This window comes from Martes martes (genome assembly GCF_963455335.1).
Source record: "Martes martes genome assembly, chromosome: 5".
NCBI lineage: Eukaryota > Metazoa > Chordata > Mammalia > Carnivora > Mustelidae > Martes > Martes martes.
Window position 1 is genome coordinate 72794470 of NC_137892.1, and position 26462 is coordinate 72820931.

The 26462-nt window shown below is 35.1% G+C and overlaps 1 protein-coding gene across 1 annotated transcript in view; it reads left to right on the forward strand.

Annotated features, from left to right (window-relative positions):
• ADAMTS6 (ADAM metallopeptidase with thrombospondin type 1 motif 6) overlaps positions 1-26462 on the forward strand; it is a 292490-nt gene that overhangs the window by 138866 nt on the left and 127162 nt on the right. The window contains exon 9 of the mRNA XM_080804246.1: positions 24488-24634. Coding sequence (XP_080660372.1) covers positions 24488-24634 — 147 coding nt within the window. The remainder of the gene's footprint in view (positions 1-24487; positions 24635-26462) is intronic.

Consider the following 26462-nt stretch of genomic DNA (forward strand, 5'->3'; position numbering starts at 1 on the left):
AAACCTCACAATTTATGTGCATGCTTAGCCTTTTGAACTAATATTGTACTTAACTTTTTTGTATATATATATGTGTTTACATTTCATTGGCATCTTTTTTCACTGAAATATAGTTGATACAATGTTACTTTAGTTTCAGGGGCACAACAGAGTGGTTTGACAAGTCTGTACATTATGCTATGCTCACCACAAGGGTAGCTACTATCTGTCACCATACAATGCTATCACTATGCCATTGATTATATTTCCTATGCTGTACTTTTTTTTTTTTTTTGAGATTTTATTTATTTATTTGACAGAGAGAGATTGAGAGAGAGTGTGAACACAAGTAGGGGGAACAGCAAGCAGGAGAGGGAGAAGGAGAAGCAGATTCCTTGCTGAGCAGGAAGCCTGATGTGGGGCTCGATCTCAGGACCCTGGGATTGTGACCTGAGCCGAAAGCAGATGCTTAACCAACTGAGCCACTCAGGAACCTCATCCTATGCTATACCTTTGATCCTTATGACTTATCTATTCCATTACTGGAGACCTTTATCTCCCACCCCCTTTCACTCATTTTGCCCCTCTACCCCCTTCTTCCTCTACTTTAGCAACTACCAGTTTGTTCTATGTATTTAACATCATACGTAACTTTTGATGCTACTGTGAATATTGAATTCTGACCTAATACAGAAAACATCTTAAACATGTATTACATTAATGTAATAAAACATATATAATCATTTTTAAACACTTGGGAAATTGATAAACTAGTTATTGAATTCTTTAATTTTTATAGCAATATTCCTTTTTGTGTGACATCAAATGTTAAGTCTAATAACTTTAGAAGTGCCTACTTTAATTTTAAAATCAAATTTTGAACACAGTGTTTGAGTGTGTATCTAGGTATATCTGGAATAGACTAGTAGGTTATGTAATGTCTGCAGTTGGGGAAACACTATAATTACTTCTTAACTTAGTACTTTCAATACTTGAGTAGATTGTTTCAGTTTTTGTTTGATATTTGTGTTAAGCATTAAAACATAGTATAATAATTCTTGTACTTACTCTATAAGTATGTAATACATATTTATGTGTTTAGTTTTAAATATAATAATACACATTCTCTTTAATGTGGTGGTTTGGAATGGAACAGGGAATATATCTGAGGTATGCCTATATATGAAAAACAGCTTGTTGGGATTTTGAATGAGATTTAATGAATCTAGAAATAAAGTTGGGAAGAATTGACATCTTCAGTATTCAGTATCCATATTCAGAATCAACAACAAAAAAAATATTCAGAATCAACAATGTTGAGTCTTTCATTCCATGAACACAGAATCTCTCTCCATATATTTGGATCTTTGCTTTCTCTCATCAAATCTTGTGGTTTTCTGCATATGGATCCTATACATATTTTCTTAGATACATAGCTAGGCTTTATTTATTTATTTATTTATTTATTTATTTATTTTTGGTACTATTATAAATGATAATTGTATTTTAAGCTTTCAATTACAATTGTTCTTTGCTAAGGATGCCTAGGTGGTTCAGTTGGTTAGGTGTCCAACTATTGCTTTCAGCTTAGGTTGTGATCTCATAGTTGTGAGATTGAGCCCCATATCATGCTCCAGGCTCAGCCTGAAGTCTACTTGAGAGTCTCTCTACCCCTCTCCCATTGCCTCTCCCCACCCCACTTGCTTGTTCTCTCTCAAAATAAATAAAATCCTTAAGATAAAGAAGTTTATAATTGTTCTTTGATAGTATATTGAGAAACAGTTGACTTTTGTACATTCAATCTCACATTCTGTGCCTTTGCTATACTTTCAGATTCATTCCAGGAGATTTTTTTTCCTATTTGGAATTTTGGACATAGACAACCTATCTGTGAACAAAGGCAATTTTATATCTTTCTCTCCAATCTCTATATCTTTTTGTTCATTCATTCATTCATTCATGTATTTATTTTCTTATGTCTTACTGCACTAGCTAAGATTTCTAATATGGTGTTGAATAGAAATGGTGAGAGGACAAAGTTTCCTTGAAAGTACTTAGTCTTAGGAATGAAAGTGTCCAGTTTCTCATCATTAAGTGTGGCAATTAGAGGGTTATTTTGTAGATATCATTTATCAAGTTAAGGAAGTTGCCTTTTATTTTTTGCTTGTTTTCATAGTTTTTATCATGAATGGGAGTTGGAGTTCGTGATGGATGGGGTCCTGGGATGGAGCCCCGTAACAGGCTCCCTGCTCCCTAGGAAGCCTGCTTCTCCCTCTCCCACTCCCCCTGCTTGTGTTCCCCCTCTCACTGTCTCTCTCTCTCTCTCTGTCAAATGAATAAATAAAATCTTTTTAAAAAATCAGCTTTAGTTTTTCTTTGTTTTCCTATTTTCAATTTCATATCTACATTTTATTTCTTTTCTTCTACATGTTTTAGACTTAAATAGTCTTTCTTTTGTTTTCTAGGGTAAAAGCTTAGTTGTTTGATTTTAGATCTTTCTCCTTCTAATATGTGCATTCAATGCTATAAATTTCCTTTTAAGCACTGCTTTTGCTGCATCCCACAAATGTTGATAAGTTGTATTTTCATTTTCATTAACCTCAAAAGGTTTTTAAATTTCTCCTGAAACTTCCTTGACACATGTCATTTATAAATGTGTTGTTTAATCTCCAAATATTTCAAGATTTTCCAGCTTTTTTTGGTTATAATTTCTAGTTAAATTCTCTTTAGGTGTAAGAATATATTTGTATGATTTTTATTCGCTTAAGTTAGTTAAAGTGTGTTTTATGGCCTAGAATATGGTCTTTCTTGGTGATTATTCCATGCAAGGCTGAGAAAATGTATACTATGCAGTTGTTGGATAGAGTATTCTATAAATGTCATTTGGATTGAGTTGATTGACAAGTCATATTTTCAGGTCAAATATATCCTCACTGTTTTTTTCCCCCTGCTTGACATATCAATTACTAAAAAAGGGTTGGGGAACTCTCCAATTATAATAGTAAATTTTGCATTTTTCCATGCATTTCTATCAGTTATTGGCTCAAATATTTGAGCACATTGTTGTTAAATGTGTATACACTAAAGATTTTTGTCTTGGAGAATTGGCCACTTTATTTTTAAGAAATGCCATTCTTGATTGCTGAGAATTTCTTTTCTTAAGTGTGCCTAAAGTCTGAAATTAATAGAACTACTCCAACTTTCTTTTGATTCATGTTATCACAGCATATCTTTTTCCATGCAGCCCTTACTTTTAACTTAACAGGATCTTTATAGTTATGGTTAATTTCTTTTTTTTGTTGTTGTTAATTTCTTTTTTGAACATATAGTTCAGTCTTGTGTTTTTATTCACTCTGACAATTTCTTTTAGCTGATATGTTTCCACTATTCATATTTAAAATGATTATTGATGTATTGAATTAATATCTACTATGTTTTTAACAGTTTTCCTCTTTTGCCCTGTTTCTTTTCCCTCTTTTTTCTACCTTCACTAGTTTTAATTAAATATTTTATATGATTTTATCCTATCTCTTCTCATAGCTTATCAATTATAGTTATTTTAAAAGATGTTAGTGTTTGACCTTGAGTTTAATATGAATTTTATAGAAAATGTATTTAATAATATATGCATATGTATATGTATTTAGTATATTAATAAATTGTTTTGTATGTTATAACTAGTTGAAGTCTACCTTCCATTAATAGAATCCTGCCTCATATGTAGTACAGGTACCTATAACAGCAGACTTTTAGGGGTGCCCAGATGGCTCAGCCATTAGAGCATGGGAGTCTTGATCCTTGGGGTCATGAGTTCAAGCTCCACATCAGGGATAGAGTTTACTTAGAATGAAAACAGCAGCATACTTTTAATTCCTTATTTCTGTCTCTTATAACATTGCTGTTCTTCATTTCATTTAGCAATTTAATATAATTACCAATATTTTTCCTATTTTTAGCGTTAACTTATCCTTTGTATTATTAAGAAAGACAGAGTTTATGTTTGTTTTATTTATTCCTTTTCTGATGTCCTTCTTTTTTCCTTTTTTAATGTAGATCCAAGTTTCTGACTGATATAATTTTCTTTCTTCCTAAAGAGCTTCTTTTCATTTCTTGTAGTATAGGTCTGATGATAATATACTTCCTCAGCTTTGGTTAGTTTGAAAAAGTATTATTTATTTTTCACTTTTAAAAAAAGATTATTTATTTATTTATTTGAAAGAGAGAGAGAGTGCATGACCCCCTGAGCATGGAACCCAATGTGGGGGTTCCAACCTGACACCAAATTTGACACTTGAGCCAAACCAGGATTCCGATGCTCAAACAACTAAGCCACCCAGGTGCCCCTTCTTTTTCACTTTTGAAGAATAACTTCACTTGATTTAAAATTTACATAGTGTCTGATAAGAAATTGTTGCTATTTCTACTCTTGTTCCTCTAGAGGTAAGGTAGATTCCCTGCCCTCCCCCCAACTTCTTTTAAGATTGTCTTGTGTCTTTTATCATTGTAGTTTGAATATGATATGCATACATGTAGATTTTTTTGTACTGACCTGTTTGGTATTTAAACTTCCTGGGTCTTTGGTTTGGTATTTGTCATTAATTTTGGAAAATACGTGGACGTTATTCTAATTCTTAGTTTACTCTATTCTTTATTCTACTTTTGAAATTCAAATTACATGTATGTTACACCTTCAGATATTGTCCCAAATTTTCTGGATGTTCTGTTGTTGGTGTGTGTGTGTGTGTGTGTGTGTGTGTGTGTGTGTGTGTGTTTTAATTCTTCTTTCTTTCTGCATTTTAGATTGAGAAGCTTATGTTGACCTATCATCAAGCTCATTAATTCTTTCCTTGTTGACCAGTCTAAGGATGAGACCATCAAAGGCATTTGACATTTCTATGACAGTGTTTTTTATTTATGGTATTTCCTTTTCATTCTTACACAGAAATTTTCATCTTTCAGCCAGCAGGACCTATCTGCTCTTCCATATTGTCTACTTTTTCATGAGAACCCCTAACATATTAATTATAATTACTTTAAATTCCCTGTTTCTTAATTACAAAATTTGTGTCTTTTCTGAACCTAGTTTTGATCCTTGTTTTGTCTCTTTTAACTGTATATCAGCATGACTTCCCATTTTTTTATTTAAAGCCAGACATGATGTATTGTAATGATGGAGGTCCTAGCAGAACCTAAGACCTAGACTCTTTATACACCTGTATATAGCAATGTTCACATTTATTCTTGTAGTCCATGCTTATTTTTCTCTATTATTACAAATCTTCCAAAGAACCAATAAGGATTGTGTACCAAAATCAAGAGTAAGCTGCTATCTTGTGGTTCAAACCATATTACTGTCACAATGTTTAGTAATATAATATATGGTGAAATGATGTACAATGTAATCACAAATAAGCTACTTCTTATATATCCTAAAAAATAAAAAGACACAAACTCTCTTCTTGTATATCACCATGCAAATATATGAATATTTGCCATACATAAGGAAATAGTTTTGTTAAATATAGCTTTAAAGGAGAAACTCATTTGCATAGAAAACTATTTAATTTACTGTAGAAAAATAGTTAAGAAAACATGTGTGTCTAGAGATTGATACATATGATAGATTCTCTGAGTTACAGATGCTTTAGTTAATGAATAACTTTCATTGCACAGTCTCTGGTCTCTGTATAGCAACTGCCTTGTCTCTGACTTGTGATGTCACCTGTTTTGACCTAAGCTCTTACCTTTTCTTCTTTTATTGCTTATTGTTTGATATTATATATTTTTATTACATTATTCACCATTAAGGGAGGTATATCCAAATGATACTTCTCAAATACCCAATATATTCACCTAACATAGATTGTATTGTGGATATAGTGATGATGAAAGAGAAGTTCCTACCCCAATGAAACACAGCCTTTTTATTTACTTTTTTTTTCTTCTCCAACTCTTGATCAGCTACTTCAAGAATATCTTCTTTTTTTTTTTTTTAAGATTATATTATTTATTTGAGAGAGAGAGGAGAGAGCATGAGTGGGGGGTGGGAGGACAGGAGGAGAGGGAGGAGCAGATCTCCCATTGAGCAGCAAGCCCACTGTGGGGCTTCACCCAGGACCACAAGATCATGACCTGAGCCAAAGGTAGCCGCTTAACCAACTGAGCCAACCAGACGCCTCAAGAACATCTAATTCACGCTCCTTCATGAGCCAAAATAAAAACAAAACCGCTAGGCTGGGGTTATATAGGCCCTGGTTCAGGGTATATCTTTATAAAAGGAAAAAACCCCACAATTTTTAGATTTAGACATAATAGATTCATAACCATTTACTTGTAGACCTTTTTGGTAGTACTTCTAAGTCCCTTTCATAAGCTATTCAGTAACTTTCACTTATCTTTTTCTTTAGCAAATGTGCTTTTCTTTCAGTACCATCAATTCTATAGAGAAATTCAAAATGTATCCCATTTTCTTTAGTTGTCAATTCAATTAGTGTTGTTATATACTATTTTGCATTTCAGAGACACAGGTTTAGTCCATAAAATAGATGAAATAAACTTATGTGAGCTTATTATTATGTGAACTAGGAATGTAATTTGGTGTAACCACTTTGAAAAGGTATTTAGCATTATCTAGTAAAGTTGAAATTTTACCTAAGTCATGACCAAACAATTTATTTCCCACATATATTCTAAAGCAGTGATTCTCAAATTATGGTCCATCGATCCCTGGGATTTCTGAAGCACTTTTGGATCAGAATTATTTTCTTAACACTAAGACCTAATGTGCTTTTTCCCCTCCCCTTGAAACTGTGTTGATATTTACGGTGATTGTGCAAAAATCAGTATGGGTATAAGGGCTGGCACCCCAGCATAAGTCAAGGCAACCATACTGTTAGTCATTGTATTTGTTACTGCCATGTCAGTTTTACTTCAGAATGTACTTGATGTAGATGAAAAAATTATGGATTTTATTAAGGCACGATTCTTACATATGTATCTTTTTTAAAGTATTCTCTGTCACAAAATGGGAAGTATGTAAACCACATTTTGCTCCATATCAGTCTAATGGTTGTCACAAAGAAAATAATTTGTGCCATTGTTTGAGATGAACTAGCTGCTTTTTTTTTTTTCCGGAACACAATTTTTATTTGAAAGAAGAAATGAGAAACTATGGGTAGTTGGCAGAAGTTCACTTTAAAAATAAACAAATGAGGGGCTCCTGAGTGGCTCAGTGGGTTAAAGCCTCTGCCTTCAGCTCAGGTCATGATCCCAGGGTCTTGGGATCGAGCCCCACATCGGGCTCTCCGCTCAGCGGGGAGCCTGCTTGCCTTCCTCTCTCTCTGCCTGCCTCTCTGCCTACTTGTGATCTCTGTCTGTCAAATAAAAAAATAAAATCTTTAAAAATAAAAAAGAAAAGCTCTTTTAAAAAAAATAAACAAATGAGCTTATTATACAAGGAAAACAACTTATACTGTTTATTACTAATAATATAATTTGAACTTTTTAAAAAATATTTTATTTGTTTGTTTGACAGACAGAGATCGCAAGTAGGCAGAGAGGCAGGCACAGAGAGAGGGGGAAGCAGGCTCCCTGCTGAGCAGAAAGCCCCATACTGGGCTCAATCCCAAGACCCCAAGATCATGACCTGAGCCAAAGGCAGAGGCTTAACCCACTGAGCCAACCAGGCACCCCTAAAATTTGAACTTTTGAGCAAAAATAAGAACTTAGGAAAAGCTATATTTGTCATTAAAACTTGACAGCCTCCAGGGGCCCCTGGGTGGCTCTGTCATTAAGCATCTGCCTTCTGCTGGAGTCATGATATCCAGGTCCTGGGATCGAGCCCCACATTGGGCTCTCTGCTCAGCAGAAAGCCTTAGTCTTCCTCTCCCACTCCTCCTGCTTGTGTTCTCTCTCTCACTGTCAAATAAATAAAATCTTAAAAAAAATAAAAACTTGACATCTTCCTAATATTTAAATCCTTTTCTTTTTTTCTTTCTTTTGGACTTTCTGATGAGATTGGGTGATACTAATAAAACCAGATTTTAAAAGATCCTTGATATGGTTTCAGAATCAATATTTCAACTAACCTTTTAAAAATTATTTGTCAAGTTTTAATATAGTATCAAAAGAAAAACCCCTACAGTTATCTGAAAGGGCTGCGAAAGTACTCTTCCTTTCCCACCTACATATTAGTGTGAGGTCAGATTTTCATCATCTACTTTAAACAAAACAAAATACCACAACAGACTAAATGAAGAAGCAGATATGAGAACCCAGCTATTTTTTTTTATTAACATATAATGTATTCTTTGCCCCAGGGATACAGGTTTATGAATCATCAGGCTTACACACTTCACAGCACTCACCATAGCACATACCCTCCCTAATGTCCAGAACCCAACCACCCACTCCATACCCCCCGTCCCCCGGAAACCCTCAGTTTGTTTTGTGAGATTAAGAGTCTCTTATGGTTTGTCTCCCTCCCAATCCCATCTTGTTTCATTTTTTCCTTCCCTACACCCCACTTTGCCTCTCATATTCCTCATATAAGGGAGATCATATTTCTCTGATTGACTTATTTCACTCAGCATAATACCCTCTAGTTCCATCTATGTCGTTGCAAATGGCAAGATTTCAGGGGGTTTTGATGGCTGCATAGTATTCTGTTGTATATATAAACCACATCTTCCTTATCCATTATCCTTATCCATTCCTCTGTTCATGAATATCTACCTTCTTTCCATAGTTTGGCTATTGTGGACATTGCTGCTATAAACATTTGGGTGCATGTGCCCCTTTGGATCACTACATTTGTATCTTTAGGGCAAATACCCAGTAGTGCGATTGCTGGGTCGTAGGGTAGTTCTATTTACAACTTTTTCAGGAACCTCCATGCTGTTTTCCAGAGTGGCTGCACCAGCTCACATTCCCACCAGTAGTGTAGGAGGGTTCCCCTTTCTCCACATCCTTGCCAGCATCTGTCATTTCCTGACTTGTTAATTTTAGCCATTCTGACTGGTGTGAGGTGGTATCTCACTGTGGTTTTGATTTGTCTTTCCCTGATGCCTAGTGATATGGAGCACTTTCTCATGTGTCCATTGGCCATTTGGATGTCTTCCTTGCTGAAATGTCTGTTCATGTCTTCTACCCATTTCTTGATTGGATTATTTGTTCTTTGGGTGTTGAGTTTGATAAGTTCTTTATAGATTTTGAATACTAGGCCTTTATCTGGTGTGTTGTTTGCAAATATCTTCTCCCATTCTGTCAGTTGTCTTTTGGTTTTGTTAACTGTTTCCTTTGCTGTGCAAAAGCTTTTGATCTTTTTTTTCACATTTTAATAATTAATTAATTAATATTTCTTTATAAACATATAATGTATTATTAGCCCCAGGGGTACAGGTCTGTGAATCGCCAGGTTTACACACTTCACAGCACTCACCATAGCACATACCCTCCCCAATGTCCATAACCCCACTCCCCTCTCCCGATCCCCCTCTCCCAGCAACCCTCAGTTTGTTTTGTGAGATTAAGAGTCACTTATGGTTTGTCTCCCTCCCGATCCCATCTTGTTTCATTTATTCTTCTCCTACCCTCCTAACCCCCCATGTTGCATCTCCACTTCCTCATATCGGGGAGATCCTTTGACAGTTGTCTTTCTCCAATTGACTTATTTCACTAAGCATGATACCCTCTAGTTCCATCCACGTCATGGCAAATGGCAAGATTTCATTTCTTTTGATGGCTGCATAGTATTCCATTGTGTATCTATACCACATCTTCTTTATCCATTCATCTGTTGATGGACATCTAGGTTCTTTCCATAGTTTTGCTATTGTAGACATTGCTGCTATAAACATTTGGGTGCATGTGCCCCTTTGGATCACTACGTTTGTATCTTTAGGGTAAATACCCAGTAGTGCAATTGCTGGGTCATAGGGTAGCTCTATTTTCAACTTTTTGAGGAACCTCCATGCTGTTTTCCAGAGTGGCTGCACCAGCTTGCATTCCTACCAACAGTGTAGGAGGGTTCCCCTCTCTCCGCATCCTCGCCAGCATCTGTCATTTCTGGACTTGTTAATTTTAGCCATTCTGACTGGTGTGAGGTGATATCTCATTGTGGTTTTGATTTGTATTTCCCTGATGCCGAGTGATGTGGAGCACTTTTTCATGTGTCTGTTGGCCATCTGGATGTCTTCTTTGCAGAAATGTCTGTTCATGTCTTCTTCCCATTTCTTGATTAGATTATTTGTTCTTTGGGTGTTGAGTTTGCTAAGTTCTTTATAGATTTTGGACACTAGCCCTTTATCTGATATGTCGTTTGCAAATATCTTCTCCCATTCTGTCAGTTGTCGTTTGGTTTTGTTAACTGTTAACTTTGCTGTGCAAAAGCTTTTGATCTTGATGAAATCCCAATAGTTCATTTTTGCCCTTGCTTCCGTTGCCTTTGGCGATGTTCCTAGGAAGAAGTTGCTGCAGCTGAGGTCGAAGAGGTTGCTGCCTGTGTTCTCCTCAAGGATTTTGATGGATTCCTTTCTCACATTGAGGTCCTTCATCCATTTTGAGTCTATTTTCGTGTGTGGTGTAAGGAAATGGTCCACTTTCATTTTTCTGCATGTGGCCGTCCAATTTTCCCAACACCATTTATTGAAGAGGCTGTCTTTTTTCCATTGGACATTCCTTCCTACTTTGTCGAAAATTAGTTGACTATAGAGTTGAGGGTCTATTTCTGGGCTCTCTATTCTGTTCCGTTGATCTATGTGTCTGTTTTTGTGCCAGTACCATGCTATCTTGATGATGACAGCTTTGTAATAGAGCTTGAAGTCTGGAATTGTGATGCCACCAACTTTGGCTTTCTTTTTCAATATTCCTTTGGCTATTCGAGGTTCCATATAAATTTTAGGATTATTTGTTCCATTTCTTTGAAAAAAAAAAAAAAAACTGATGGTATATTGATAGGGATTGCATTAAATGTGTAGATTGCTTTAGGTAGCATAGACATTTTCACAATATTTGTTCTTCCAATCCAGGAGCATGGAACATTTTTCCATTTCTTTGTGTCTTCCTCCATTTCTTTCAGGAGTACTTTATAGTTTCCTGAGTATAGATTCTTTGCCTCTTTGGTTAGGTTTATTCCTAGGTATCTTATAGTTTTGGATGCAATTGTAAATGGGATTGACTCCTTAATTTCTCTTTCTTCTGTCTTGTTGTCGGTGTAGAGAAATGCAACTGATTTCCATGCATTGATTTTATATCCTGACACTTTACTAAATTCCTGTACAAGTTCTAGCAGATTTGGAGTGGAGTCTTTTGGGTTTTCTTTTTTTTTTTTTTTTTTTTTTTTTTTTTAAAGATTTTATTTATTTATTTGACAGAGAGAGATCACAAGTAGACAGAGAGGCAGGCAGAGAGAGAGGAGGAAGCAGGCTCCCCGCTGAGCAGAGAGCCCGACGTGGGGCTCGATCCCAGGACCCTGAGATCATGACCCGAGCCGAAGGCAGCAGCTTAACCCACTGAGCCACCCAGGCGCCCTGGGTTTTCGACATATAGTATCATACCATCTGCAAAGAGTGATAGTTTGACTTCTTCTTTACCTATTTGGATGCCTTATATTTCTTTTTGTTGTCTGATTGCTGAGGCTAGGACTTCTAGTACTATGTTGAATAGCAGTGGTGATAATGGACATCCCTGCCGTGTTCCTGACCTTAGCGGAAAAGCTTTCAGTTTTTCTCCACTGAGAATGATATTTGTGGTGGGGTTTTCATAGATGGCTTTGATAATATTGAGGTATATGCCCTCTATCCCTTCACTTTGAAGAGTTTTGATCAGGAAGGAATGCTATACTTTGTCAAATGCTTTTTCAGCATCTATTGAGGGTATCATATGGTTCTTGTTCTTTCTTTTATTAATGTGTTGTATCACATTGATTGATTTATGGACGTTGAACCAGCCTTGTAGCCCTGGAATAAATCCCACTTGGTCATGGTGAATAATCCTTTTAATGTATTGTTGAATCCTATTGGCTAGTATTTTGGTGAGAATTTTCGCATCTGTGTTCATCAAGGATATTGGTCTGTAATTCTCTTTTTTGATGGGATCCTTGTCTGGTTTTGGGATCAAGGTGATGCTGGCCTCATAAAATAAGTTTGGAAGTTTTCCTTCCATTTCTATTTTTTGGAACAGTTTCAGGAGAATAGGAATTAGTTCTTCTTTAAATGTTTGGTAGAATTCCCCTGGGAAGCCGTCTGGCCCTGGACTTTAGTTTGTTTGGAGATTTTTGATGACTGTTTCAATCTCCTTACTGGTTATGGGTCTGTTCAGGTTTTCTATTTCTTCCTGGTTCAGTTGTGGTAGTATATATGTCTCTAGGAATGCATCCATTTCTTCCAGATTGTCATATTTGTTGGCATAGAGTTGCTCATAGTATGTTTTATAATTATTTGTATTTCTTTGGTGTTAGTTGTGATCTCTCCTCTTTCATTCATGATTTTATTTATTTGGGTCCTTTATCTTTTCTTTTTGATAAGTCTGGCCAAGGGTTTATCAATCTTATTAATTCTTTCAATGAACCAGCTCCTAGTTTCGTTGATTTGTCCTATTGTTTTTTTGGTTTTTATTTCATTGATTTCTGCTCTGATCTTTATGATTTCTCTTCTGCTGGGTGTAGGCTTTCTTTGTTGTTCTTTCTCCAGCTCCTTTACGTGTAGGGTTAGGTTGTGTATTTGAGACCTTTCTTGTTTCTTGAGAAAGGCTTGTACTGCTATATATTTTCCTCTCAGGACTGCCTTTGCTGTGTCCCACAGATTTTGAATCGTTGTGTTTTCATTATCATTTGTTTCCATGAATTTTTTCACTTCTTCTTTAATTTCCTGGTTGACTCATTCATTCTTTAGAAGGGTGCTGTTTAGTCTCCATGTATTTGGGTTCTTTTGAAATTTCCTCTTGTGATTGAGTTCTAGCTTCAGAGCATTGTGGTCTGAATATATGCAGGGATGATCCCAATCTTTTGATACCGGTTGAGACCTGATGTATGACCTAGGATGTGATCTATTCTGGAGAATGTTCCATGTGCACTAGAGAAGAATGTGTATTCTGTTCCTTTGGGATGAAATGTTCTGAATATATCTGTGATGTCCATCTGGTCCAGTGTGTCATTTAAGGCCTTTATTTGCTTGTTGATCTTTTTCCTGGATGATCTGTCCATTTCAGTGAGGGGAGTGTTAAAGTCCCCTACTATTATATTATTGTTGATGTGTTTCTTTGATTTTGTTATTAATTGGTTTATATAGTTGGCTGCTCCCACATTAGGGGCATCGATATTTAAAATTGTTAGATCTTCTTGTTGGATAGACCCTTTGAGTATGATATAGTGTCCTTCCTCATCTCTTATTATAGTCTTTGGCTTAAAATCTAATCAATCTGATATAAGGATTGCCACCCCAGCTTTCTTCTGGTGTCCATTAGCATGGTAAATTGTTTTCTACCCCCTCACTTTAAATCTGGAGGTGTCTTCGGGTCTAAAATGAGTTTCTTGTAGGCAACATATTGATGGGTTTTGTTTTTTTATCCATTCTGATACCCTGTGTCTTTTGATTGGGGCATTTAGCCCATTAACATTCAAGGTAACTATTGAGAGGTATGAATTTAGTGCCATTGTATTGCCTGTAAGGTGAGTGTTACTGCATATTGTCTCTGTTCCTTTCTGATCTACTACTTTTAGGCTCTCTCTTTGCTTAGAGGACCCCTTTCAATATTTCCTGTAGAGCTGGTTTGGTGTTTGCAAATTCTTTCAGTTTTTGTTTGTCCTGGAAGCTTTTTATCTCTCCTTCTATTTTCAATGATAGCCTGGCTGGATATAGAATTCTTGGCTGCATGTTTTTCTTGTTTAGTGCTCTGAATATATCATCCCAGTTCTTTCTGGCCTGCCAGGTCTCTGTGGATAAGTCCGCTGCCAATCTAATATTTTTACCATTGTATGTTACAGACTTCTTGTCCCGGGCTGCTTTCAGGATTTTCTCTTTGCCACTAAGCCTTGTAAATTTTACTATTAGGTGACACGGTGTGGACCTATTCTTGTTGATTTTGAGGGGGGTTCTCTGCACCTTTTGGATTTTGATGCTTGCTCCCTTTGCCATATTAGGGAAATTCTCTCCAATAATTCTCTCCAATATACCTTCTGCTCCCCTCTCTCTTTCTTCTTCTTCTGGAATCCCAATTATTGTAATGTTTTTTCATCTTATGGTGTCACTTATCTCTCAAATTCTCCCCTCATGGTCCAGTAGCTGTTTGTCTCTTTGGCTCAGCTACTTTATTCTCTGTCATTTGGTCTTCTATATCACTAATTCTCTCTTCTGCCTCATTTATTGTAGCAGTAAGAGCCTCCATTTTTTATTGCTCCTCATTAATAGCTTTTTTTTTATTTCATTTTGGTTAGATTTTAGTTCTTTTATTTCTCCAGAAAGGGCTTTTATTTCTCCAGATAGGGTTTCTCTAATATCTTCCATGCCATTTTTCAGCCCAGCTAGCACCTTTAGAATCATCATTCTGAACTCTAGATTTGACATATTACCAATGTCCGTATTGAATAGGTCCCTAGCCTTCGGTACTGCCTCTTGTTCTTTTTTTTTGTGGTGAGTTTTTCCGCCTTGTCATTTTATCCATATAAGAATGTATGAATGAGAGAATAAAATACTAAATGGTTGGCAAGGACCCCACTGATATGTACACTAACCAAATCAGAAGAGACCCCAAATCAGGGGGAGAAAAAAGGGGGTAAAAAGAAATTTAAAAAAAATTTTTTATATTAAAAAAATGTATATATATGTATTAGACTGGTGAATAGAACAGAGCCACCCACTTGATTTTGGGTGTAGTTTGGTCTCTTAGAAGAAACTACCTCCCAAAATTTTAAGGAAAGAAAAAAAAAAATATATATATATATACCAAAAAATAAGGGTAAACACGATGAAGGGATGGAGTATAACTGTAAAGATGAAAATTTTAAAGAAATTATGAAAAAGGAATTGTATTCGATAAGTTGGTTGGAAAAAGAAAGAAAAAGAAGAGAGAATTTGCTCAGGCTGGAGACTAGAACAAAGCCCTGTGCTAGATTTAGGGTATATTTTGATCTATTAGAAGAAATTGTATTCCAAAATTTTTTAGAAGAAAAAATCCCATATATACAAAAAATAAAGTTAGGTGCAGTGAGGAATAAAATGTGACTATAATAATGAAGGTTTAAAAAGATATATATTTTTAAAGAATGGTATTGTTAAGGTAAACTAGTTAAAAAACATTAAAAGAGGAAGAAGGAAAAGTTTAAAAAAATAGAATAAGAAAAAATAAAATTAAAAAAATTTAATTAACTTTGCAAGACTAAAGAATCACGGGGAGACAGCCATGAATTACATGCTTTGCTTTCCCCTCTTCTGGAATTCTGCTGTTCTCCTTGATCAGTGAGGTTGGTCTGGCTGGATGTTCTTGCTGATCTTCTGGGGGAGGGGCCTGTTGTAGTGATTCTCAAATGTTTTTGCCCAAGGCAGAATTGCGCTCCCCTTGCCAGGGGCTGGACTAAGTAATCTGCTCACATTCACTCTTGGGAGATTTTGTTCCCTGAATGCTTTTTGTAGAGCTCTGGAGGACAGGAATGAAAATGGCGGCCTCCCAATCTCTGGCCCGTGGAGCCGAGACCTCAGGGCCACACTCCTCAGTGTGCCCTTGAAGAAAAGCAGTCAATCACTCCTGTCTCTCTGGTCTCCAGCCGTGCTCTGAGCTCATCCAGCCTGTGACCAAGCATTTCTGTCTCTGGTACACAGCCCCATTTGGAGTCTCCAAACCCAGCAGATTTCTGCCACTCTGCTCTTTGGCGAAGGGAGGTGGGTCTCCCCGGGTCTGCCACTTGTGGGGTCCCTGCTCAAAGAGCAGTGGTCTGAATGTGCTGCAGATCACAGTTTAAGGTAACCCTGAGCTGAGAGCTCACTCCTCGGCTCTGTCTCTGTAGCTGGCTTCCCTGCTCCAATACCTGTGGGCTTTGCTACACTCAGACACCCCCAATCCTTCTGTGACATTGCAGGACTGGAGACCACACTGTCCCCACGAAGGCTCCACTCCCGCTTAGCCTCTGGAGTGATATGCCTCAGTGGAGCAGACTTCTAAAAGTTCGGATTTTGTGTTCTGCTGCTCCACCACTCTCCGGGATCAGGCCCCTCCCCCCGTGGTCTATCTTCCCTTCGCTTCAGATTCACTTCTCCGCACATCCTACCTTACAGAAAGTGGTTGATTTTCTGTTTCTAGAATTGCTGCTCCTCTTCTCTTTGGTCTCCTGTTGGGTTTGTAGGTGTTTGGAATGGTTTGATTACTATCTAGCTGAACTCCTGTGACCTGCTGTCATCTCAGTCTGCTACTCCTCTGCCACCTTGATTCCTCCCTAGAACCCAGCTATTTTTGAGTAACCCAGACTCTAAAGAGATTAACGAAAATGTAATTAAACAACACTATGGTTTTCATTGAAATTCTTGTTTAGTAAGATATTTTTAAGTAAAATAGTTATTTATGTTCTCATTTTTAATTTTGACAATGATAAGTATCACTCCATTTAACATCAGAAACAAAAGATCTTTGGGGTCTCTAATATCTTTAAGAATGTAAAAGATCCTCAGACCAAAAGTTTAAAAACTATTCTGAAGATACACTACACACATGACCAGGGGATGTATTCAGGAATGCTCATAGCAGCATTGTCCATAATGGGAACCATCCTAAATTATCATCATAGAATGGATAATTAAATAGTACTTTTACAATGGAAACCTGTAAATGAAAATGAATGACGTACAGTTAGACAGCTCAGCAGAAATGACATTCTCTAAAGACATTGTTGATGAAAGAACCAAGTTATAAAAGGATATCTACAGTGTGATTTCAGTTCTATAGATTTGAAAACCAGGCAAAATTAACATACATTGTTTAGAGGTGTTATAGGGAATGATTATCACAGTAGTCAGGATAATGGATATCTCTTAGAGGAAAAAGAAGGACATGATTATGAAGGTGAACCCAAGAAGCAAATTTTTATTCTAAAACATTTTACTTCTTAAATTTAGTAAGGATAATGTGGATGTTTCTTTATATTTATTTTTTAAAATGTTAATACATTTGATTCCTAAGTATGTATGATATAATATATCATATCATATGTATGTGAGGCTGAAATTAAACTCACAGAACAAAATAACAAATAAAAATATCATTAGAAAGTATGACAAGAGAGTTAATTAGACTCATTACAAATTCCATTTGTGTTGGATGCATTGCCCAAAGAGTGTCAATACTCAAATAGTGTCAATAAGCCATTAAATTTTTATGTTATTTTTAAACGAAGCAGAGGTTTATCTTGTAGCAGTTTTTTAAGAATGATTCATGAGACCTCTATTCTTTGAGTTTTTGTTCAAAATGATTTTTATACTCAGTTTGGCTGAGTCCAAGATTCTTGGTAGTCATTACTCTGTGGTGAGGTGGTGTTAAATGTCACCATGGTGAAATCTGAGGGTAATCTGATTGTTTTACCATTATAGGCAATTTGTTCTTTTGCTCCAGTTGCCCAAAATATATCTTAATTTTGAAGTCCAATAAGGTAACTAAACTGTGACTCTGTGTGAACTCATTCTGTGTCAGTTTTTCCTAAGACATTAAATAGTTCACTTTTGATTAGATTTTAGACATTTTTTTTCTCAAAAGTTTTCTTGAATTTTTAATAATCACTTTTATTTCTGTTTTAATATTTTGGCTCTTTTTTGGGGGGGGGAACAATGATATATATGTTGGATTTCTTCATTTTAACCCTTTTAAACTTTGTAAGTTTTCATTTTGCTTGCTTTGTCACTCCTCAGAAATACTTTTAACAGTTGCCTAATTTTATTTCTTGCTACTTCAGCATGGCCTTTTTCCTGTGATAGTTTTATTTCCTCCCCCCACTTATTTCTTCAGATTGTTCATCTTTTCATCCCCTGTGTGGCCTTATCTTCCCTGATTGCTTGTATCTCCTAATTAAATTCTTGTTTTTATAAAATGATGACATCATTAAGTTTGTTTGAATTAATATGTGTCTAGTTTTTATCTTCCCTGTACCAACATTTTTCTCTGCTAAGTATCCTTCTGTGTTTTTCTGTTCTGATCATTTATTTATTTATTTAATATGTTTGTAGATATACTTCTTGTTCCTTTTGATTCACATCTTTGAATGGGTTAGAGTTTTCTGGATGAACTATTTGTAGAAGGTTTATGATGGGTAGGGGCCAGAGCTATTTTCTCATCAGGAATTTATTAGTAATGTAGAGTAGTGTATGAGATTCAAGTTCTTTAACACTGTATTCCTTTATAAAACTATTAACAAGATAGAATCTTTTTTACCTTTCCTTACTGACAGATTACTTTCTGCAAATATGATTTGTGTGGCCCCAACATACATTAGGCCAGACCCCTCTTCTTCTGACAACTAGAACAAGGGTGTATATCCCAACAGTTTGCACCCTTACTCCAGTTGTTCACAAGAAGGTATTGTTGATTTTATTCCCTAGATTGTTGCACATAACTTTGGAGAAATATGCTTTGCTACTTTTTGCTGAGATCTTCAGGTATTGTTATCCTCTCTGTGTATTGCTACATTCATCTTTGATTTTTCTGAATTCAGTCATCCTTCCACACTCATTTTAATGTTGTGGGTTATGGTTTTAGAGGTTTTCTACATTTCATTAAAAGCAGAATTTTTATTTCTTTTTCTTATTTTCCTTACTGCTTTTAGGTGGTATCTTAGAGAAAAAGGGAGAAAACTTTACTTAACAGTGAAAAATAAGATGTGTCCTTTAAACTTTTGGGATAGGAACAGAAATAATAAGACATGAGAAAGGAAATTTCTGGTATTTTTCTTATATCTACTGGGAGATTTAGATGAAATCTTTAAAATTCAATTTACCTCCTATGAAGAAAACAAAAGAAAAATCCTACTTTGTTTTAATAGAGATTATTGAGAATTTGGGCTTCAGCTTTAAAAAATTTTTTTTAAAGATTTTATTTATTTATTTGATAGAAAGAGCATAAGCAGAGGGAGCAGGATAGAGAGAAATAGGCTCTCACTGAGCAGGGATCCCAATGCAAGGCTCAATCCCAGGACCCTGTGATCCTGACCTGAGCCAAAGGCAGATATCCAACTGACTGAGCCACCCAGGCACCCCAGTTTTTAAAAAAACTAATACTAATTTGAAGTAATTTGCTTTCAGAATTACTTAGCTTTTGATAATTGAGTATGTTATCCTCATCAACTACAATCTTCTCTCTCATTGGATTTGAGATTTAATTTTACCCTACTTACAAGCTGGTAAGTTGGCCTACGACTGTCAACTGGATGCTAGCAAGACATGAAATTCCTGGGTCAGAGACAAAGGATTTTATTACTTACAGCACAGTAAACAGCATAAGCATCAGCATATTTATTTGGTTTCTTTTGGCCCCTAATCCTACAGGGGCAACACACTATGGCCTAGATGAATGCTTCATACACAGTGGGTTTGCATCATAACTGAGAAACATTGAGCTTGGGGAAATCTACCAATTTTAGAGCAAGTAGTAAGTAAACCTGCTTTTTGTCCAGGGGGAATGTTGCCTCATTTCTCAAAAGTTATCCTGTGAAATGGCCTGGTTAAAGCATAAGGTTTGCAGACTTGAAATACCCAGCAATATGCGGAGAATCACAAGAGGCCCAAGGGAGACTGTTTCCCAATCTATCAGTCTCTCTCTGTGTCTCTGCCTCTATCTCTCTCTCAATCTCTGTTCATAAAACCCTCCTCACAAGAAAATATTTACCTTTATGTAATCTGAACTGTTTTATTGAACACATAAAACCGACCATGGAGGTGTTGTCTTGTTATCATTGTTCACTCATGGGGGTGTGCCCCATGTCACCAAACTCTTTTATTCTTGCTCTCATTCTTTTTTAAATTATCATTTGTGAAACTCAAGAGCAGAGAGTTGAGTTTATTTTACATTAATCAATCTATTCCTTTCTACCTATCTATCTGGCACTTATCAATGTATCCTTAGTTCTTAGTGCAACATCATTATCAGTCCCACTAAAGGCCCTTCTTACTTAATATATGTGAATAATGTATTTGTTTCTATAATCCCATTTCCCACTCAACTTTCTTTTCTTTTTTTTAATTTAATATGTATATTTGAATCCATATGTGTCCTTGTAAAATAACAGATTGTTTGTATATGTATGTATTTATTTTTTAATGAATACAAATTTTCAGTTTGAAATAATTCCAAGTTTACAGAAAAATTGATGTAGAGGTAGGATTACCCATGTACCCTTTACTCAGATTCAAATATCGTTCATATTTTGCAACATTTGCTTTACATCTCTCTTTCTGTATATATATATATATATTTTCTCAGCTATTTGTCAGCAAGTTGTAGACATGTGCCTTATCCCTAAATATTTCAGTATTTGTGAAAAAATAATGTCTTCTATAGCACACTATAATTATTAAACTAGAAAATTTAACATTGATATACTACTATCAAATATGTAGTCTGTATTCAAATTTCAGTTGTTCCAGCGGTGTTTTTTGTACTCTCCCCCACAATCTAGTTTCTATTGCATTTAGTTATTTTTATTTTGTCTTTAATCTGGAACAATTCCTTGGCCTTTCTTTGTTATCTGAGCATGTATGTAATTTTAGCTTATATACTGATATGATATAATACTATAGACCTTTTTCTTTCTTAATTTTTTCAGTGTTTTTAAGATCCACCCATATTTATATGTAGACATCTATCTTGTTTTGCTGCTTCCGATTTCTGCTTAGTATCCCATAATATATATATGCCAGCATTTACTTATCCATTCCCCAGTGACAGACACCTAGATTATCTTTAATAACTTGCTGTCATAAATAACTCTGTCATGAACATCCTTATACGTGTTCCCTTTGGGAATATTCCTGGGATACATATCCAAGAATTGAATTGTTGGGTCATAAAATATCTGCCTATTTAATTTGATAAAGACCTGCTGAATTGCTCTCCAGAACAGCTGACCTAACCATATTACAAACATTGTGCACTAAGGTCCCAATTTCTCTATACCAGTTTCTTTATACCACTAAGTCAATTTTTAGTTCTTGGTAACATTCTAATATTTGCCAGTATGGTGGTTTTAAAGTGGACTCTTGTTTATTCTTTCTGATCACTAATGATTTTCACTTTTTACCAACTCTTCACTGAGATAGACTTTCCTCGGTGGGGGGCGGGGGGAAGCAGGCTCCCTGCTGAGCAGAGAGCCCGATGTGGGGCTTGATCCCAGGACCCTGAGATCATGACCTGAGCTGAAGGCAGAGGCCACCCAGGCGCCCCTGGGTTCTTGTTTTATAGTCAAAATTTACATCATTTTTTAACTCTTTTAACTCAATATATCCGCTTGTTCTTTCCCAACCAGAATACTATCCTGATGTACATTTCAGTATTTCTTGATATATTTTAAAAATAATTTTATACTTAAAAGTATTTTAATTACCTCTTTATCACAAAAATGTATATAAGTTGCAATTAATTCACAAAATTTCCTGTGGTAATAGAAGGAAAAATTTTCTCTGGATTGTACATTCATTACATTACAACCATTGTTAGCCCATTATTGATCAGAGAAACATATGCATATTATATATTTAAATAAATAGTAAAATTTAAAAGTAAAATTTTATAGAAAATGTGCCTTTAGTTATATATTTTCAATTGCTGTATTTGTCTCTCTTGCTAGGATGAGGCAAAATTTCAGCATCAATTTGACTCTTTGAATTTGTTTTTATAGATTTGAATGCTGAGAAAATTTGTTCACATAAATAGAGGAAAAGAGTTTACTGTAGAAATATCACTCAGTTCTTTGAATCTTTTGAATTATTTGTCAGAACATAACCAATGGTGATCTAGCATCAAAAAAAATTTTAACAACCTGTCAACTGTTAATTTGCTTATATCCTCTTGTAAACTTGATGAAAACAAGAAACTACATGTTATTCAATCATTAAAATCACTCTTTCTCAACAATGATAAAAAATGGTTCTGATTGTCCCTCTTGACACCCACATTTTTAGACCCCAAGGCAATGAACTATTGTAAAATTATAGATGGGTAAAGAATAAGTTTTTCTTTTATAGGAGAAATAAGATATACAAAGGAGAAACTTGGCTTTTTTTTTTTTTTTAGAAAAGAATACATAAGGAAATTGAAAATCTTGAAAATAATTTTCTTTTAATAGGGACTTTTTTTTTTTAAAAGATTTTATTTATTTATTTGTCAGAGAGAGAGAGAGAGAGTGTGCACAGGCAGACAGAGTGGCAGAGGGAGAAGCAGGCTCCCTGCGGAGCAAGGAGCCCGATGTGGGACTCGATCCCAGGATGCTGGGACCATGACCTGAGCCAAAGGCAGCCGCTCAACCAATTGAGACACCCAGGCGTCCCAATAAGGACATTTTTAAAAAGATTTTACTTATTTATTTGAGAGAGAGAGAGAGAGAAAAAGAGAGAGAGCCCATTTCACGAGAGGAGAGAAGTCAGCAGGAGAAGCAGACTCCCAGCAGAGCAGGGAGCCTGATGTGGGACTTGATCCCGGGACTCCAGGATCATGACCTGAGCTGAAGGTAGTCGCTTAACCAACTGAGCCACCCAGGTGCCCGACAATAATTTTCTTAAAGCCATCTGTGTCTGCCTATACCTATCTTCAAAAGATTCAGGAATATGTATAAGGCTGCTGCGAAAAAGAAATAATTTTTTTAAGCTATCATTATTTGAAAAGTAGTATTCACAAGATAACATCAACCTTTGAGAGAAGTATAGAATATTGTTTGTTGAATTATAAATTTACATTATGGAGCTTTTTTATGTAACGCTGCAGTTGATTGTTTTGACAGAATTCTATCTACTTCTATAAACTGTAAACTCCACCATTCTGCTTCTAGAATATCATCCAAAGAGACTGATTGCAGTGTGTTGATGTCAAACAAGAAGACTAAATACTGGTGTATTTAGTTTTTGGTTATTTTGGCAGGTTACTTGGTGTTTTAATTTAGGGCTCTGGATATACACTCTTTGGTATTTCTCTTCCTTTGCTTATGTTCGTTCCTCCATGTGAATTACTAGTTTCTTCTCCTTGCCCCACATATGATATGCTTTATTATGGCTCTTTTATATTATATTTATGGAGATCAGTTCATTCAGCTTCCTAAACATGTCTCAAATCTAATCCCACCTCTCCAGTGCTCTATTCAGACCTATATCATTTCTCACTTGGTAATGATCTTCCATCTGCTTTCCCTGCCTGCATTCTCTTCCCATTCCAATGTCTCCACCATAGAATTACTATGACGACCTGTCTAAAATACAGATCAATTCCATATTCTCCTACTTTGAAACCCTAAGTTGCTCTTGCTCAGAAATCTTCAATGTCTCTGCACTGCCAAAATTAATATTTAAATACTTTAATTTATTGTAATTCTCTGTTCTCAACTACCTTTCCAGTTTTTTCTCTAGCAACTGTCCTCATCTATTTTATATTCTTGTCACACAAATTACTTATTTCCTTGGACACATATCATGGTATATTTTTTAGGATGTTACAATGGATACATAACTTTATTTTTTCACTAATAGTGAGAGCTTTTAGCTATCTGTGGAGAAAGACTAAAATTTATTCTATTCATATCCTTAATAGGAAAAATTTATGATTTATCATTGAGATATGTTTTTATATTACATTGATAATAGCATTAGGCATGGCTATAAGAAACGGGGGGAAAATGGCAAAGACAACTTTGACTAATGAAGGGAAACTGAGGTTAAGAAAAACTCTATAATCATAATCCTTAAATATAATAAGATTTTTCAAAAGGTGTTTTGAAAACACAAATACATACAAACATAAATTGCATATGTCTTGAATTCTCCTTCACTATATTAATAAGAAAAATGATTTTTGCATTTGACCTTTAACTTAGAACTCAGTGGATTATAACTATTTTTTTATAATTCTCTTTTAGATTCAGCATAGTGAGGTAGCGTGAACTCTAGGATGTTAAAAGGCAGGTTCTGCTAACACTTACTAACTGTATGATCTTTAATAGGTCATTTGTATTTGCTAAATCTCAGTTTTTCGTACCTATAAAGTGAGAATCAATATATATTCCCTATCTGTTCAAGGAAAGATCATATCATGTAAGTTAACATTTTTGGAAGTATATGATCGGTTAAAGAGATTTAAAAATAAGTTGTATCAGAGAATTATTCAGTAGTCTCCTTAACTTGAATCCTGTATTTCCTTAGAGGATATTGATAGAAGGTATATGTTGATAAGGCTAACAAATGATGAAATAAGGAAATAAGGATATATTGGGGGTTCATTTTTAAAATTTTTTTCTATTTCTTTCTTTTATGTTTTTTATGTTTCTTCCTTGTTAAAACAGTTTTGGTATGAACCATGATGGAATTGGAAATTCTTGTGGGACGAAAGGTCATGAAGCAGCAAAACTTATGGCAGCTCACATTACTGCAAATACCAATCCTTTTTCCTGGTCTGCCTGCAGTCGAGACTATATCACCAGCTTTCTAGAGTAAGTAATCTCTTGAGAGTGATGATGAATTGCTCCAGAAGTAAGCCATTGGTAGAAGCCTAATATGTAGTGCTTCAAACTGCATAATGAGTAACTTTTATAGGGTGATATTTCAGGCTGTTCCCAAAATACTTTAATATATCGTTGTGGCAAATTTTTTCCTTCATGCTCAAACAGAACTTGGTCGATTAAAGAAATTGGAGCAAGGCAGTAAGTGGGGTTGGTGATGTGAGTGTCAGAAATGTTCAATAAATGGGAAACAATGTCAGAAAGAATTTAGATTTACACAGTTTAATAGAGCATAGGCCAAACTTTAATTTAGTGATGATATATTTCATTTTGTTGTTGAAAAAATTGAGTTGTTTTTTTTTTTTTAGGAATGCTAGAGTATCTAACAGTAACAAACAACAACAACAAAAAACCAAACACCCAGTAAATGAAAATGAGAAAATGAAAATTTGTTTTGAATATTTATTATGTGACTCATCTTTTCTGCAGTTTGAGAACTTCTTTGCTGATCTTTTAATGTATAATCTAAAAGTCTGGTTACTTAAACGTGAAATAAATAAATTAGCTGAGGTATAACTATTATGAAAGCAGATATTCTTTCACATCTCACCTGCATAGGACTTTAGGTTTGGACTTTAGAAACTCATAGACTTAGGTCTCACTTTCTAACTGTGTGACCATGGGAATGTTACTTAACCTTTCATAATCTTCAGTGACCTCACTTGTTAAATGAGTTAGGTAATAATACATACATCTTCAGGTTGTTTTATATGTGTGTGTGTGTGTGTGTATATATATATATACACACACACACATATATATATGAGATTATGTACAATGTTATAATGTATATGAAACACAGTAGACAAACATTAAATGGTAAATATTATTTTAAATAATATAGAGGCTTTAAGCCTTGTTGCTCTATCATTACTTTCAACTGTTTTGTGCCATTGTTTTCTTGGGGAGGAGAGAGTAAATACTCTGTGAAAAAGTGAATCATAGAAAAAGCACACATGAACTACAGAAATTCTTTTTAAAAACTGTATTCGTAGTTCACATTTATATGACTAGGGCCTAAAACTTTAAAAATTCAGATAAGTTATATAAGGTAATATTATTTATTTAAGTTTTGGTTCATATCTATTAGCTAAAACTTCTGAAAACTTAAAATTATGTATTTTTTAAAACTCAAACAAGAGATTTTAAATTACTTAGCACAATGGTTTCATCAATCAGAGATCAAAAGATAAATGTTTAAAATGGCTTTTTTGAATTAATTAATGTAATAATGAAATAGAATTAGAAATTCATATCAGACAGTAGTTCCTCAGAATAATTATGCTATAACCTAAAAATTTTTTTAATGTTAGCAATAGGTAATTATAACACTGTACTTGCCTAGTGCCAAAGCTGGGTTGAAGGCTATAAAAATAGACCACAGAAAATTTGTTTGACATCTTTTGGTGGTTTTTAACACAAAGCACTAGCATTATCATTTTCCAAGATGTTTTTAATGAGATCATATTACCTAAATTTTAAACATTGTTGAAGATCTTTTTTCCCCAGAAATCAAGCCAGATCTGGAATTTCTCCTTTGACTTGGCTCATGTTTTTATAATGGAATCTTAGTGTCTATCACCAGAAAGACAAACTGTATAACATGCTGAGTATTCTTGTGCATTTTTGAAGCCTTCTCTTCTCATTTTTTTGGGTTCGTTTTTGTTTTTTTTTCCCAAGTACCAATTTTCTTTCTCCCCTATCCTGTTTATTTTGCACAGCCTATTTGCTAGGACCATCTTTGTATATCTAATACAAG